This window comes from Crocuta crocuta, unplaced genomic scaffold (genome assembly GCF_008692635.1).
Source record: "Crocuta crocuta isolate KB4526 unplaced genomic scaffold, BGI_CrCroc_1.0 scaffold176, whole genome shotgun sequence".
Classification (NCBI taxonomy): Eukaryota; Metazoa; Chordata; class Mammalia; order Carnivora; family Hyaenidae; genus Crocuta; species Crocuta crocuta.
In genome coordinates this window covers 10,130,848-10,149,146 of record NW_027531905.1, presented here as the reverse complement: position 1 = coordinate 10,149,146, position 18,299 = coordinate 10,130,848, and the positions used below count along the sequence as shown (strand labels likewise).

Genomic DNA, 18,299 nt, shown 5'->3' with positions numbered 1-18,299 from the left:
GAGAGTTGCAACTTCACCAATGCCTGCTATGGTCAGTCTTTGTAGTTTTAGTCATTTTATTGCTAGTCTTTGTAGTTTTAGCTGTTTTTATTTGCATTCCTTGATGAATACATTTTCACATCCTTATTGGCAAACATTCATATTTTTAAATTTCTTTTAGACTGTTTTAATATTTAATATTTCTAGTTCTTAGGGTGCCTGGGTGGCTCAGTTAGTTAAATATCTGACTCTTGATTTCGGCTCAGGTCATGATCTCACGGTTTGTTGGTTCGAGCCCTGCATCAGGCTTTGCACTGATGGCGAAGTCTGCTTGGAATTGTCTCTGCTCCTCCCCTGCTTGTCTCTCTCTCTCCCCCAAAATAAATAAACTTAAAAAATAGTATAAAAATATTTTCTGTTCTTGTGCTAATATTTCTATTTCTTGTGTCTCTTGCTTCTCCTCATGGTGATTCATTTTCTTATGTCGTTTTAATTTTGAATGTGAATTAATTTTATTGTTTGTTTTTCATTTCCAGGAGATCTAGGTTATACCCCTGCAGACTGATGTTGCATTTGCTCTTTCCAGAACCCCATGGCTATCAATATTCTAGAGCCATTTTTATGCAATATCTCAGCTTGAATATATTGTCTCACCATTGTAAAGTTGGAATCATATCAACTTTTTATGGGGGAGGGGGAAGCTTATTTTGTGACTTAAAAAATAATCCCACATCATACTATTAAGATGTGGTATATGTAGTGGATTTTCAAAACTAACATTTCATGTCAGAATGTGCTTTTCAAATCGTAAAATTCTTTTACCACCATTTAATTAGAGATTCACAAAAACTCGATGAAGCTGGAAGAGTAGTTATCATATGTGTGTGTGTGTTTGTGTGTGTGTGTGTGTGTGTGTGTGTTTAAATGAATACATGGAAACTCAGGCTTTAAATAATTAATCCAAGGCCACACATCCAATATGTGATAGAACCAAGACTAGAACTCAAGTTTTCTAATTCCTCATCCAGTTCTTTTTCAATATATTCTCCATAGACTAACATATTGTTCTTTATTATATACCACAGATCATGTAAATCATTTATTTCCAAGAAAAGTCCATGGATTTGCTAATTGAATCATCAGTCTAGTATAGTGCATGGCCAGGAGTGTGGGCTTTGAGGTCAAATTGCCTGAATCTCTGTTCCACTAAACCTTGGGCAACTTAGCCAATCTGAACCTTAATTATAAAACAGTGATAATGTTTACTTTGTAGAATTTTTTGTCAAGGTTAAATGAGATGATACTAAAACGGTCACATCATATCTGCTCATCCTGTTCATTGTAATTATTCTTTCATCAAATTTTTTAATGAAATGGGTTATTCAATATGCATTCTACTGATATCTGAATTGATTTTACATTGCTCTTCTCTTTTTTTCCCCTGGGATTTTGCTTCTCTCATGTTGTTTGATATAAGATGGTACTAGACATTACAAGGATACGATATTTAAATCATAAGTCATTATGTCATCTCTCTGCTTTATTGGCACACACGACTAAGCTTTATTAAAATATTCTTTAAGCCAAGAATTTCTCATGAAATATTAGGCTTGCTAATTTTTTCCCTACGTTTCTGGCTGAAAGCCTAGATGCCTTGTGTTTCCAATATAATATTTTACTGAATTTAATACATGCTAGAAGTCAAGTGAGAACAAAGAAAAGAAAGTCCTATTTTCAGGTGAAATCTTGTCTCCCAAATCACAACCTTTTGCCACCTCTCTTTTCCAGTTTGCCAATGACACAGCAAATTCAATGCCTGGGCCAAGTGCTTGGCATTTTCAAGTGTCTGAGAGTGACAGGTCACTGGGAGGAATTGGTGCCTCTATCTAAAGTATGCTTGTAATTGTCATACATGTTGAAGATCCTAAAATGGATGAGAGAGTGCAATTCTAGGTGGGTGTTGCTGCTTGATTTGAATGGGTGGTTGTGAGAAAGTGTCTCACAGGCTGTGAGCTATGCAGTCATTCCCACAGGGAAATAAAACTTGGTCTTAAAACGTCAATGTTTGGAGGTGATTATTTATGGCAGGAGATTTTGTTTTGTTTTCTTGGTTAAAAGAAAATTACATTCTTTTTTGGACTTTCCCTCTCGCTCTGAAGCAAAGGTTGGGTGTGGGACCATGTAAAGAATGTCCAAAGGGTTTAGTCAACCAGCTCACTCTATTGCTCACATGATAGAAGAATGGGTCTCCCTCCCTTCAGTTTTTTTCTTTTATTCCAAATGAAAATAATCAGTAGCCAGCTTGGTATCATCACTCTTTTTCTGAAACTACTGGTTGTGATTTTGGTTTGTATTCTTGCTTTCACATCACTCTCCAGCCTGTGTTAAATTTTCCTCAGCATAGGAACATTACTTCCAATTGGCATATACTGTCTGGCCACAGCTTTTTAGACCAAAGGTCAATCCCTGACCCAAAGTGAAGCAGTACAAAGTTGTCTAGTCACACATAAGATAGAAAGATGAGCTAAACAAAGCAGATTCCTTGGTTGATACTTTGAATCAGACAATCTGAGAAGTGGAGATAACTGTGGGCTCTGGCGCTTGAAGCCTTCATTTGAGATAAGAGTGGTTGGTAAAGGCTACATGCAAAGTGAGAAAGAAGTGGCCGGAAGGACAGAATGCACAGAAGCATAGAAGGAACCTGAGAAGCTTGAGACAGAGAAGGAATTGAGGGAGTGGACTGCCCCTAGACAGATGTTAGATCTGACTCAGTCTTCACTTCTCCTGAGATCTGAGAATTTTGCTTTCCCTAGATTCCAATGCAGATGTGTGTTTTCAATACACCCCTGTCTCTCCACTCCCATCCCCTGGTGCTTAAAGTGCCATCTCTGGAGATAGATCAGTGCTTTGGGAGTGATTTTGTTTAAATTTTAATCTCAGTGCCTTACCTGTAAGATAAGTAAAATGAAGATAGTTATTTCAGAAGATTTTATACTATTCTTAGGGGCACCTGGGTGGCTCAGTCAGTTCAGCGTCTTGACTTCGACTCAGGGCATGATCTCGCAGTTCATGGATTCGAGCCCTGCGTCAGGCTCTGTGCTGACAGCTAGGAGCCTAGAGCTTGCTTCAGATTCTGGGTCTCCCTCTCTCTCTGCCCCTCCCCTACTCACTCTCTGTCTCTGTCTCTCTGCCTCTTTCTCTCTCAAAAATAAACATTAAAAATGATTTTATACTATTTTTAATATACCCTAAAGCTTTGTGCTACCCTGAAAAATAATCTCCTTGAATCACACTTTATTTACTCAAATGTGAACACATAGCATGATATTCATAACATTATTACTCAAGATGAAAAACTGAAGTTTGGTTTCATGTAGCATTCTTTAATAAGGAGATAGCAGCCTTTCTTTCACAGATGCCCTGCCCAGTTCATTACCTCAATGACAACCATTATCATCTCTTTGTTGAACTAAAAAGAGCCTGCTCAATATAACCCAGCAATATGTTGCCATTGTTAATTTTAAAACAGAAAAAAAATGTCGAATTTCATATCACTGGAAACACATTTTATGATCTATCTAGAAGTGAAATGTCCTCCTAAGGTGCCATTGGGGCTGGAAGATACACTTATAGGTTATTGTGATTATAAGAATTTCTCTTTATGCCAGCCACTGTAAGCTTATCTATGCATATGTATTAGTATGCAATGTAACTTTATTCTTCTTTAAGACAGTCAGAAAAAAGGTGAACATGTATGTGCATGTGGAAGGTGGCAGGCACATGTCCTGAGGAGTTGGAAGATAGGTTGTAATCTTTGAAAGAGGGTTAACAGTATGCTTTAAGAATTTAAACAGTTGAGAATTCTATTTATGTCTACATTCAGACTTGATAAACATTTTGGGTGTCTGAAAGATTAATTTTTTAAATTGTTCCTTAACTAGTGTTGGAACAAAGCCCCAACTACTATGGGTCAAAGAGCAAATACCTAGATATGGAAGAGCTGGTCTAAATCCACTTGAGTTTGATAATATTAAAGGTCAATAGTCTTTCACTTAACAATAACTGATAATGTGCATAAATAGTGCATACTGGAGCTCTAAGAGAAAAATGAGAATGGAGTGGCATCAAGAAGTGTTGTGCTATTGCTGTATATTAACACATTACTTCTTTTATGCAATGGGCAGATTAAGTGATAAAAATAATGGTCAGAAAGCAAAGCTCTTTGTCATTAGTATGTAGTGTATAATTGGAGATGGTCTGTGATGATTGGTGGCATGAAGTTCACAGAGAGCATTCTTCTTAGAGCCAATTAACTTATTTAGCCAGGTATGATTCCTTTGACTTTTTAAAAAAACATTTCTTAATGTTTTATTTATTTCTGAGAGAGGGGGACAGCATGAATGGGGGAGGGTCAGAGAGAGAGGGAGACACAGGATCTGAAGCAGGCTCCCGGCTCTGAGCTGTTAGCACAGAGCCCAACTCGGGGCTCGAACCCACAAACCGTGAGATCACGACGTGAGCCAAAGTTGGACGCTTATCAACTGAGCCACCCAGGCACTCCAATTCCTTTGACGTTTTGCCAATTTAGGAAGAAGGCACTGGTGACCATGGTTTGAATGGCAAAGGGAGATTTGCTACTATCTATATAAAAATAAATAATTTAAATCCTATGTAGTAGATATATAGAATGAATATATCAACCTTTATATATCAGCAATGATGACAAACACCTGCAGAAAAAAATGTGAAGCCGGAAAGGGGACTAATCATCACAGATAACTCACCTTCTTTTCACAGTGTGAGGCATCATAGTGAAACCTACCCAAACTGCTCATATTTATGGGCTGTGAACATTTGGAAATATGATTCGAATTCAGCAGAATAACATACAAATGATTCAACACCTAATTCAGATGTGGGGAGGGGAAGCTTTGCAGTTTTGTGAAGATGTTTTCCCCTTACATTCCATATTGCTGATTAAACCAAAAAACAAAAGAAAACAGCATTAAAACACTGAGAGGCTTGTTTTAGACATCTGGAACAAGGTAATCTCAGGAAAGAGAGGAAGCATGTGAAAATCACCTTCACTACCTCTGGCTCCATGTTATGCATAACAAAAAGTGAGGTGGATCAGTGATTCCCAAACTTGGCTAGTTATGAATCTCATCTGATACTTGCCAGAATACAAGCCCTTTCATTGGAAAGTTTGACCTAGGTGACCCTTACTAGTGCTTGAGAAAAACCATTGTGAATGATGTGTAATTACTAAAGAAGAAATCAAAGTTAAGTTACAGGATCCATCCTCTTGACTACTGTTTCTTATGCTAACATGCTGAGGTTAGAAGATTCCCTTTAACTTTAGATAAGTCAATAGAGAATTACCATAGTACTATAGATCACAGAACTCCAAAGAATGTAGTACAAAATAAGTGATAAAAGATAAATTGGAAGACAACTATAAAATTTGATCAGTAAACCTTAGGGAAAAGTCCAGACATTTAGCCATTTCATTAGAGATGTCATAAAATTTATTGATATAGCTGTTTCACTTAATGGAACCGTCCACATAGGACCTATATATAAAACTAATGAAGTGCATGACTGTGAAACAAAATCGTCAAAGCAGGGTAATATCTCAGCAATTGGTGTTGATTTACATCTATTGATCACCTTGGTTGATACTCAATGATATCATAAGTGAATGAATAATAACCCTATTTAATCAAGCAAAGAAAAAGGGTAATTTATTATATAATACCAAGCCAGTATATTCTCACAGTAGAATAAACATAATGCAAAGGGTGAAGAGAATAATCCATAGTACTAGGCACATGGCTAGTGGTGAGATAATCAATGATCAATCATCTACACTTGTGATCTAGACACTATTAAATGCAAAGGGCAGAAAGACAAAACAGACATGTTCCCAGATCTCAAATATCAGCTACTTGAACTCAAATACCAGTCTTCTGGTATCTAATCTAGAGCTAAGTTAACTATTAAATGGATTATGAATAGTAGCATAAAAATAGAGGGTGTACAATCCTTTAAGAGAAATTTTTTAGGGGCGCCTGGGTGGCTTAGTTGGTTAAGTGTCTGACTTTCACTTAGGTCATGATCTTGCGGTTCGTGGGTTCGAGCCCTGCGTCGGGCTCTGTGCTGACTACCAGCTCAGAGCCTGGAGCCTGTTTCAGCCTGTGACTCCCTCTCTCTCTGACCCTCCCCTGCTCACGCTGTCTCTCTCTCTCTCTCCTAGAAATAAATAAATAAATAAATAAAAAATTAAAAAAAGAAATTTTTTAATTTCTCAGTGATATCAGTTACCTTGTTATTTTTCACATTAATCTTTATACATTTATTACTTTTATCAAATATTAAGGACTTAACATTTATAACATTAATTTTGGTTAATTAAATGTAAAATTTGTGAGTGTAAAATTTGATTTGGTTAAGTCTCATCTTTTATAGATGTGTGCTTATTTAGTAAAAAAGCATTTCAAGATGAGTCATTTCTACATTCAATAGATCAAACATATAACATAATAAATGATTAAACAGTTAAAAAATCATCCCTGACTTTATTCAGTCAGTTTGGTTTTGTAAACAAACACTGAACTTAAGGGACCAAAAGTTATGAGGGAACAAGTGACCACTTGGGTGTTAGAATGATTCTTGGTTTAGTGTAATTAGCTACAGGTCTGTTGTTGGTATAGCAGTATAATTTACAAATATTATGAGGAATCACTTTTATGGGTAAGTCCCCATTTCCTGTGAGAATGTGCTATTTTATGGGTAAGTCCCCATTTCCTGTGAGAATGTGCTATAAGTTGATAGCAAGCACCATGTAAATGCAGCCTTGTAAAACATTTCCATGCCAGAAATACTTGGAGGAGATTGGTAGAATTTTTAGAAAATAGATCAATTTAATAGTTATTGACTCTATTTTGTTTAGGATTCAGAGAACAGTAAGAGGATTTTTCTCCCAGTGAAGTTCTCTATATACAACAATGGATGACAATTCAAGTGAAATAACATAAGACATTTTGTCCATCCCCATGGAGCTTACTAGGTAAACATCAGGACTCTATATTCAGGTGAAGGCCCAGTCATATATTTTGGATAAATAAGTATTACGGATTTCCCAAGAATGAGTACACAATACAAAAAATGGAACAAGAAGTGTAGGGAGGGAGCATAGATTCTTTTTCTCCACCAGTCATAATTCTTCAAAATCTAACAATGCATATGGATCCTCATATGAGAATCAATGATATTTATACGAGGTGGGCACAGAATTATAGTAGAAAGCTTTGACTATTAGCATGACAGTGCAGATAAATTTTGGTATTTTAAAATTTGTTAATTTATATTTAAGTAAAACATAACAGTAATATTCTATACATTTTTGATGCACTCCTAACATGCATATTAATATTGAAATGACATTTTGATTCCTTTTTACATGTATATTAAAATTAGAGCAAAATGGATACATGTGTGACACCACTGTATATAAATATCAAAAAGAGGTAAACTCTTCCACCTTGAAATAGACACTTGTTTTATATATATTTATATAGGCAAATATAAATCTGAATCTTGAATAATGTGGAATTTTAGGGCTCAAAATCAAAAACACATCTAATGATGAGTTAAACCATAGACAGCATTAGCTGGGCTGCCACTCAAGGATTGAATCTATTTACTCTTGAACTTTACTCTGGAAAAAAACACATTACACCTGATACCTTAAGAACTCTTTCCATACTAGACAGGGGAAAATGGAACCTTGAGTATAATTTTTCAAATATCCAAACTCTTTTCATGATCTTTCCAGTTAAGGCTTTGGCTTTACAAAGCTAATATAAATGTGGTGACTTCTTGGTAACAGGAAACAATTTAGATGAGGAAATAAGACTGGTAAAGGAAGCATGAGTATTACTAATATTAATGAACACAGAATATTCACATACAGTAGATAATGAATTTGAGTGTTTTATTTTCTCACTTTTAGAAAACCTGTACTTTTAATCCTCCTCCAATAATATCTGGAGACACCAACAAAAAGGAAAATATTTTCTTACAAATAAGAGTACAATAATACTGAATACTCATGATAACTTCTATGCCTGAGAGATATTTACCAGACTTAAAATTATGAGAAAATATAGCTGTTGACATACCACTTAAAGTAGCTTACATGTTTTAATACAACCTGCTACTCTTAAAGGTAAAGTGGCTTAATCATTAGAAAAACATCAGAAATGAACCCATTAAGCAGTAAAGTTTTGGAAAGTAAAACAAAAAGGAAGTATCCACATAGCAAATACGGTATTCATTGGCAAAGTGACATTGTTACTAATTACAAAGTTCCACAACACAACAAAAAAGCGTTACAAAAGTGTAAAACTTTAAGATGCCACTTCATGAAGGTCACGCTGATGATCCATTAAATAGGTTATGACTGCATTATTTTAAATCCACGTATTGTTTTAAGACATCCCTTCACATGTCTGCACGAACAAAAGAAGCAAAAACTCCATCTTCTCTAGCCAAGAGACTTTCTGGAGTGTCATATTCTAAAATATTTCCTCGCTTCATCACAATAACTAGGTCTGCCGTCAGAATAGTGTGAACCCGATGCTGTGAGTGGAAAAAAAGAACATGTATTTGTTACAGATTTCAGGGCACAGGCAAACCTATGCAATATGCATATTTCATTGATTATTCGGGGACAATTCTTTATCTCGGGGCGCTAGGAGGTGCAAGAGACACAGCCTCTTTTTCTGTCTTATTTAACATATCATTATTTACACAACTTTTAAATGCTGGCCAGTGTGACTGGGTTTTGGATGGGCTGTATTCAATTGAGTGTAGCTAATATAGTAGTTTCAGCACTTTCATGGATGTGTAAGGAGGCTAATTTTGTTTGTCAAATAATTAAATGATAAGAAGAACCATCATGGACCAGGTGGGTTATTGTTTAGTCTACACTAAAATGATCTCTTGTGTAGAGTCAACTAATTTGTGGGCTAACACTCATCTGAAGAACCTTGGAAGGTGGTTCAATTCTGGGAACAGAATATGAGGAAATCCATTCTGGCATGCAATGTTAGAATGGGTTATCCAGGACTTTAGACATGCCATGTTTTAGTCTTTACACATCACTGCCACACACTTGTTCTCTCTTTTCACCTGGTACCCTTTGGAGAGAAGCTTTGGGATTAGTAATTAATAATAGTAAAAGCTATCACTTACTGAGCATATGCTATTCATTAAGTGCTTCACACATACTTGTTAATCATCAAAACATTCCTCAAATGTGGGTGTTATCTCTCTCTGCTTTGTATGCAAGACCATTGTGGTTCATAGAGATAAAGCAAAATCAAGAGATCACACAGATAGTAAGTAGCAGAACCAGCATTAAAACCAGGCTTATTAACTTCAAAGCATGAGGTATTTCCATCCTGCTATCAAACTGTTTTGTAGGGAGTATTTGGTATCTAAGAGGATAAGATACCCTTATTAGCATTATGGTTAAGAGCATAGACTTTGAGGTTAGATTGGACTTGTATTTTGGTTTCATCATCTGTTTGGTTATGTGATCCTGATCAACAAACTAAACTTTTGTATGCTTCAAGTTCCACATCTATAAAATGATGGTAATAATAAAGTACCTGCCTTGCAGAATGGTGGTGAGGATCAAGTGAGATTAACCATGTAAAAAAAATCAGCACCTTGTCTGATTCATATAAGCAAATACTAAATGTCAGCCACTATTATTTTTTATTTTTAAAATTTACAAGGAAAAAATCTGTGCTGTGGGCTTTTTACTTCTCTTGGTGAGATAAGTGCTGTGAAATAGAAATATAATGTGAACCACAAATCTGAGACACATGTAATTTTAAATTTCTTAAAAGCCACTTTTTAAAGCACAAATAAACAGGTGAGATCTATTTGAAGTTATATTAAATCTAGTTGATTTTTTAAAGTAAGCTTTACACCCAATGTGGGGCTTGAACTCATAACCCTGACATCAAGAGTTGCATGCTCTATGGATTGAGCCAGCAAGGCATCCCATGAAATCCATTTTAATCATATGTTTTAGCCAATATATTAAAAATATTTCAATATATAACCAATTTAAAAATTATTGATGATATCTTTTACATTTTTCTGTAAGTACTAAGTCCTTGAAATCCAGTGTATTTCACACTTACAGTATCTCTTAATTTGGACTATGCACATTTCGAATGCTCAATAGTCAAACATGGTTCGAGGTTACCATACTGGATGTGGACTATGCAGGTCAAAACATCAGCATGGTGATGGGAATGCCGAACCCAGAAAAGCCATCTGTTTATCTGATACACAGTTTTCCAAAGTTCCTTCTCCTTACAACCCAGAGTCCAACCTAAAATCATCCCGGGGCAAAGACCTATCTTCTGCCCTGGTCCATGTAGATGGAGTAGTCTCAATGCTTACACTTTCAGAAAAGCAGTCATAGGTGGACAGCTAGAGGTGAAAAGAAAGACATATATGGAGTATAATAAAGAGGCCAGCTTAGAACATGTACCAGTATTTCCAACATCCATAACAAACTATCATTCACTGAATATTGGTAATGAATGATATATATTTAGGAATGACCAAAATTTGTAGGATAATGTTTATTTATCTTTGAAAGAAGATCAGAGTCACTTGTATACCCATGCATTTAGGAAAAAATAAACTTAAGGTTAATGAATTGTTTAATATTTGCTGTGTATTTTCCCTCCAAAAAAGATTAATTCTTCAGCCATCCTATCATAGATGCTAAAAAAAGAATTTGGCCTCTAAATCCATAAATAGAATATTATAAACATTGCCTTGTTTTACTAAAATAATGTTTACTTAAAAAAATAAAAATAAAAACATGGAAAAATCTTGGCCAACAGAAATAAATATATGTGGTGTCTATTCCATTAATCAAAATTATTTTTACTTGAGAAAGTGTGGTGTCAATTATAATAGCATTGAGGCAATTTACAAAATGCTCTAGAGATATTAATTAAGAGTGAAGAATAAATCACTTTCAAAAATAAATGTCATGCACTATTTTGGGGCATGAAGGCTTCCTTTTAGAAGCCAAAGAAACTTATCTTGTGAAGTTCTTTCACTATTTTCAGTTACAGTTAACAAAATTAACAGAACAGCTTTTAGCAGGGATGAAAGAATAGTAACTGTTAACAGAGCTGAGACTCATTCTACAAGACTCTGCTACAAGTTGGTGGTGTTCTCTTTCTGTTAAGAGTCTGTTAAGAGAAGTTGGTTCCACAGTAATTCATCCTACTCATGACTCTCTGTGTTCTGGTGGGGAGGTATCCTAAATGACCACATTAGTGGTCTTGAAATGAAGACTGGATGAAAGATACAGAAGTCTATGAAAAGCATTCAGTGAATGTAGGCAGGTAAGAAAGAGAACATAAGTTTTTGGTTAAAAATACAAATTGTGCTATGGGACACCTGGGTGGCTCAGTCGGTTGAGCGTCCGAGTTTGGCTCAGGTTATGATCTCGCGACTCATGAGTTCCAGCCCTGCATGGGGCTCTGTGCTGGCAGCTCAGAGCCTGGAGCCTGCTTTGGATTCTGTGTCTCCCTCTCTCTCACCTCCTCCCCCGCTCACACGCTGTCTCTCTCTCTCTCTGTCTCTCATTCTGTCTCTCAAAAATAAATAAAGATTAAAAACATACAAATTATGCTCAATAATCTTGTAGGTGTGAACTAAATGGAGCCACTCAGCAATACCATGCTTCATGCAGAAGACAGAAAACTAATCGTTTGAGTAAGCAAGGGTCTGCTTCTTCCACCCCTCTACCTGCCCATTAGGGGCAACAGGAAGTTCTTTCTCCTCCCGAATATCTCCCAACCTTCTCCACAGAGAAAATTTTTGAAAATATTAGGGAACTATTTTTCAAGTTAGGTAATTCTCTCACCCACTAAATCCTTCACACTCTAGTGTGAAAGACTTAATCAGGTAAATCTCCTCCAGGACAGAGTTCACTGGGAAAGTGAGGAAAAAATGGCTTTTTCTTTACCTAGGCCCAGTGAACAGTAGGTGGGCCTTGATGGGAGTCGTTTCCTGCCACTTTAAGAAAAGCTGTACTTCAAAGGGTACTCTTTCCCCGTGCATCATTCACAAAAATGGAAGCATACAAGCACTTCATACATAGCTCCCGGTACTCAACGGTTAAACATAAATAATTTTTTATAAAATTTATAAAAGCATAAATGCAGTTTTCAGGGAAGGTAAGGAACATGTACAGTGGTTTTAAGGACACTTACAATGTATCTTCAAAGAACAGTGGAATTGGTCCTTAGGACAGAGGTAAATCTGGTTCTCAAGTTTTTGTAAATACTATCTCCTGCATATGTGTGTGTGTGTATTTAAAATTATGCATGTGCTTCATTAGGTACTGAACATAACTGAAGCAGCAGGTTGAGCTGATTTGTGTGAGATTATGCTGTAGGCAGTTCCCTCACCATATCCCCCTCCCTTTAATTGGCCCTGCCTGACTGAGGGGCTGCCACTAAGATAACTACCAGAGATGGGCTAGTTGGCAGAGGAGCTGATGACGATCTACTTGTTGGTCATCACCAAAGTGGAAAAGAGGCCATTCTTGTGGGCGAGCAAGTTTGGAACATTATCACACTCCACTAAAATACCCTCAGAGAAGACTAAAACAAGACCTGCATCCAAAATAGAAGAGACACGGTGCTGGAGAGAAAAGAGAAATGGAAAGACAAGAGTCAGCAAGAGGGAAAATGTCCAGGTGATTCATTTAAAAAAAGTTTTTGTTAAACATTAAGCCTACATGTGAGAAAGAAGCCATCCACCTGCAGAGAGGAAGAAGAAAACCATGGCCTACGTTAAGTAAGCTATGACAAATACAAAGATTGGAGCAATCCTTCAATTTGATTGGTGCTCAGAGAAAGTATCTGCCTCAGCTATATCTCATTGCCTTCTTTCTTTTTAAACAGTTAAATGAATAGAAACATAGAAATTAAGTGTAAGTAGTAACGTAATTGGTAGTCATTTTGAAGAATTTTGCTGATGAAACTGCTCATCAGATGATTAGATTATTGAAAGGAGAATTATCCCATGTGAATTACCATCTGTGTCTGGTGAAAAAACACAGCCATTCCTGTTAGAATCCTTAGATTTAGGATATCCCATCATTAGAGGAGGTAGGTAGAATAGGCAGTTTGGAAAAAAACCCCAACAATATAAAGGCTTTCAGAGCACAGCTTTGTGTATAAGTGTGTGTGTTTCACAGATCCAGAAGCATTGGAAGAGAAACATATCATTCAATATACGTATATTTGAATTGCCAAAAAATAAAGATTATCAAATCTTTATCAAACAAAACCAAAAAGGAATAAACGAGCCTGTCTCCAATACTTACAGCTATTGTAACAACAGTGCGGTCTGCAAAAGCCGTCATTACCACTTTCTGCAAAATGTTTTCCTGTCAAAAAATAAATAAATTAAGTCTGAATTTTCTCTGGACTTCTTTTTCTTGTCATACTATTTTTCCCTAAGAGCAAAGACCCCCAGACTTCTGAGAACTCCTGGCTTCTGTCTTCTGAAGAAGGTATGGCAGGGGGCAGTGCTAGCAGCATGCTGGGTTCTGTACCTGTCTTCAAAAGGCAGATGAAACTCAGTGATCAACTCAGAATGACTGATAGATTTGTTAACCAGGGAACTGGAAGAGGAAAATGAAATGAAATGGGCATGGAAATGATCACTTGAGTTATGCCAAACAGTATGTACTCAAAACTAATAAAACCCTAAAATGGTGTTAACCTTTGGGTTAGAAAAGGGGAAAAATAGAGGCGCCTGGTGACTCATTCAGTTAAGCGGCCAATTTCGGCTCAGGTCATGATCTTGTGGTTCACGGGTTTGAGCCCCGCGTCGGGCTCTGTGCTGACAGCTCGGAGCCTGGAGCCTGCTTCAGATTCTGTGTCTCCCTCTCTCTCTGCTACTCCCCCGCTCCTGCTCTGTCACTCTCTCTCAAAATTGAATATACATTTAAAAAATTTTTAAAAATTAAAGAAAAGGGAAAAATAAATACATGCCCCAATTTGGATTTTGATCCATGAAAGAACCATCTAGGCAAAAACCATTTTTAACCCCACCACAAACTGTTAGGAAAACTTCATTCCTTTTTTTTTTTTTTAAATGTTTTATTTATTTCTAGGAGAGAGAGAGAGAGACAGCGTGAGCAGGGGAAGGTCAGAGAGAGAGGGAGTCACAGACTGAAACAGGCTCCAGGCTCTGAGCTGGCAGTCAGCACAGAGCCTGACGCGGGGCTCGAACCCACGAACCGCGAGATCATGACCTAAGCGAAAGTCGGACGCTTAACCGACTAAGCCACCCAGGCGCCCCAGGAAAACTTCATTCCTAAATCTTAAGTTTATTTATTCATTTTGAGAGAGAGAGAGAGAGAGCAGGGAAGGGCAGAGAGAGAGATGGAGAGAGAGAATCCCAAGCAGGCTCCATGCTGCCAGTGCAGAGCCCCATGAGGTTCGATTCCACAAACCATCAGATCATGACCTGAGCCAAAATCAAAAGTCAGACACTTAACCAACTGAGCCACCCAGGCGAGCTGTTTCCTAAGTCTCCCAAGTCTTATTAATATAAAGACTTCCTTCCAGTTAAGGTGGCCTATTGCCCATTAATTCATTCTCCCTTTCTCTCTTCTCTCTATTAAGGTTATATTATACTTATGATAATCCCCAATATTGTAAATCCTTAGTAATTAATGCTACATAATACTAATTTTGATGTCATTATGCTCATTTAGTGAATTGGCTTAATTAGAAACTATTTTATTGCTTCAAATTATCTTAACTTTGAGAAGGAGGTATAACTTTCTATAATTGATTAGAATTACTAGAAAGAAACGATGTCAAATTAGCATCTCCATACATAATTGGCTCTTAATAATCTTGAAACTGTTTCACGTGTCTGGATATCTTTTACCCAATCTAAAGTGTGCAGTAAGAGAATACCATATGTTTGTAGATGTTTTTATTTTTGTCCTTTCTGATGCCAAACTTTTAATATCAAGTTAACTTACATAAGAACAATATTAATTGCTAGCTCATATAGTTTGTGATTTAATGTGACATTTTCTCTACTCAGTTCACAGTCTTCTCCACAGTTTGTTCTTCGGTATATTTAACAGTCTGAAATAATTTCTTTCAAAAGGTAAAGTTTCTGGCTTGTTCCCATGAGCACATTAATTTTAGTGAATCCTTCTTATTCAAATTGCTTTAGAAGATAATGATTGATTTTGGTTATCAATTTCTACTAAATAGAAATTTGCATACTTCATTTTACAACTTCCATGGCATAAGACTTGAATACAGTTTAGTACTCTTGTCAACTGAGCACTGGAATTTTACTGCTTTAAGAGTTTATAAAAAACTGGGGCACCTGGATGGCTCAGTTGGTGAGGCATCTGACTTCGGCTCAGGTCATTACCTCATGGTTTCTGAGTTTGAGCCCCACATCTGTGCTGACAGCAGAGAGCTCACTTCAGATCCTCTGTTCCCTTCTCTCTCTCCCCCTTCCCTCTCTCTCTCTTTCTTTCTCTCTCTCAAAAATAAATATATTTTTAACAAGATTTATCAAAAAGTGATGGCAAATTTATGTTTACTGGCAATAGGAATTTCTTTAAAGGTGTATTGTCTCTTTTATCATAATTTTCAATGTGCTATCATCAGTTGATTAAAGAAATGAATGAGAAGCCACTCAAAACAACAGTACTGTGGATTCTGAGCCCAGTTGGGAAAAAAGAAGTTGTAATTTTTACGTGCATCTTTCCAACTTTTCAATTTAAAAAGTGGAGATAATGTACTCACTGTGGCCATGTCAATGGAAGCTGTAGCTTCGTCCATGATGAGAATGCTGCTTTTGCGGACAAAGGCCCTAGCAAGGCAGAACAGCTGCCTCTGTCCGACGCTAAAGTTCTCTCCACCTTCAGTGACAACTGCATCTACATCAGAGAGGGAAGCAAGGATTTCACTACAGAAATGCTCACATTTTCCTTGAGCAAAGTAGGGAAAACAGTTGTGTCCTACAAGAGCACGCTGGACCTCACGGTACTGCTGCAAAGATTTCATACTGGGAAGGCAAAGAGGACTTTTACTTAAGGAAAATGAAGATGATCCTGGGCCATCCTATTTCTGATAACAGATTGTAAACTACCATCTTATACTAGGATATAAAATATGTTAGGCATTTTGAAGACTGGAAGACCTCAGAGGTTATTTAATTATTGAATGTAATTATCTAAGGAGATTATTTAATATAATCATCTGAGGCCCAACAACATTAAGTGGCTCACCCATGATCTCATAGTTAATTTGTAGTAGAGCTTGATAAGAAGCAGAACATTCTTGACTCCAATATCCATTCTTTTTTCATTATACCATCCCACTGGACTGTAAGGTCCATGTGGTTAAGCACTGGGTTTGTTTTTGTCCATCAGTGTGTCCATCTGAGCTGAATAAAACATTGTATGGATAAATGAATGTTGTATCCTCATTATCATTTTTTTTGTTTCCACCCATATGTCATAAACTGTCCTCTTGTGAGGTTAAGATAAATTCTGTTTATAAAACATCTTTTTTATTAGAATTCAAACACTTCTTCACAGAGTCCTGGAGGTAAATTTTTATTGATTATATTCTCATTGCATCAAATTCTTATAATTTTTCATGCTTGGAGGCTATGCCTTTCTTCTCCAAATTTTAATTTACATAATAAATAAGGAGGGAGCTGGAGATGATGAATATTCTTCACTAGAGTTGGCCTGAACCAGATCTTCATCAAGCAGTCGATGTAATCTTTATGGGGACAATGAGCAAAACCAACACTCAATTACATAGCGTAAATACAATCCCCTGTTGCTTACACTGTACCATAAACCCTTGAACACTATGCCCATGATTAAAGACAGGTGCATGCATCTTTCATGAGTGAAGAGGACTATAAAGCTTTCATTGCCTGTATTCCCAGTTACTAATGGTATGAGTGTTTCTACCATGAGAGAAGGGTCTATATGCATTATCAATTTCTCAAGTAGACTTGCTGGGCTCACCATGGGAGACATAAAAAATTATGATAGGAAAGTTCCTCCAGACCTCTGGAATTGCTCCCATGGTCTAACACTGGCAAGGTCAATAAAACTACCCTTAAAGACATGCTGTCTCGATTTCTTTTTGTGGGATGCCTTCCCCTGGGAACTTAATTAAAATCATATTGTTTTTGAGTAGGTCCTCCTTCCCAAATAAACTAACAAACATGGTTTTATTCTGGAGGCTGATTTTCTTTCTAGATGCTATTACAGCACAACCAATATGGCAACTACATATTATTTATTACAATTAGAATATTAACTAACTCTGATCTTTCTGACAGCTTTCTTAAATGAGTTCAGATTTTAAGTCCAAAACTATAAATATTTATTTTTATGAATTAAAGACTGCGTTGTGCTCTTCCTGTTGTTTTGTTTTATTAATCATATTCTTTCATTATTCAAGCTGTTGTTTTACTCTGTCATCAGTTATTTTCCAGAAGTTGTTTACCTTACTCTGGAGCTAAATTTATATGAGTGATGTTTGAATACATGTTTTATTGCTTACACACATGGCTAAAACTGATACTGCAGCAAGGTCTTAGAAAATAATGTCCACAAAATTATGTTACATAAATATGAGAAATAGGCCCTCCTGGAAACAAAGAAAATGGCTGCCAATGAAGAGAAACTGCCTGCTCCTAAATGGTACCTCCTAATTTGAACCTAGCAGCCTCTTCAATCCTCTTAGTCATTTACTGAGGGTCACAGGTCATGTGAGTAGAATGACCACAAGGAAATATTCTGATTAAAATGAAGTGTACCACTAAAGGTGAAAAGACTGAAGAACTAAATGTATTAAGTGGAATATTTTGGCGTGTTCATATAGAACAGAAACTGTTATAGGTTTTATCCTTTTGCATCCCATGCAAATCATTAGATTTTATGTGTCCTAATGACCTTTTGGAAATTATTTTAAATATAAGGAGATTTAATATTTATTATGTAATATAGAATAAAATATAGAGATATATAGAATTAATTGTATATGTTAAAGTAAATGTATTTTTTAGAAAATATACCTAGACCTCCTGGCAGGGATTTGACCATATTCTTCAGCTGAGCAATTTCCAGAGCTTCCCAGAGTCTGTCATCTGTGCATTTACACTCTGGATCTAAATTAAATCTGTAGGGG

The 18,299-nt window shown here is 36.4% G+C and overlaps 1 protein-coding gene across 2 annotated transcripts in view; it reads right to left on the bottom strand.

Annotated features, from left to right (window-relative positions):
• Positions 1-7,958: 7,958 nt before the first annotated feature.
• Positions 7,959-18,299, bottom strand: part of ABCC9 (ATP binding cassette subfamily C member 9) — a 130,673-nt gene continuing 120,332 nt past the window's right edge. For both annotated transcript variants that reach the window (XM_077774540.1, XM_077774541.1), the window contains 4 exons: positions 18,187-18,290; positions 15,888-16,021; positions 13,424-13,486; positions 7,959-8,622 (listed from right to left, as the gene is read on the bottom strand). In XM_077774540.1, the coding sequence (XP_077630666.1) occupies positions 8,485-8,622; positions 13,424-13,486; positions 15,888-16,021; positions 18,187-18,290 (439 nt within the window). In that variant the 3' untranslated portion in view covers positions 7,959-8,484. The remainder of the gene's footprint in view (positions 8,623-13,423; positions 13,487-15,887; positions 16,022-18,186; positions 18,291-18,299) is intronic.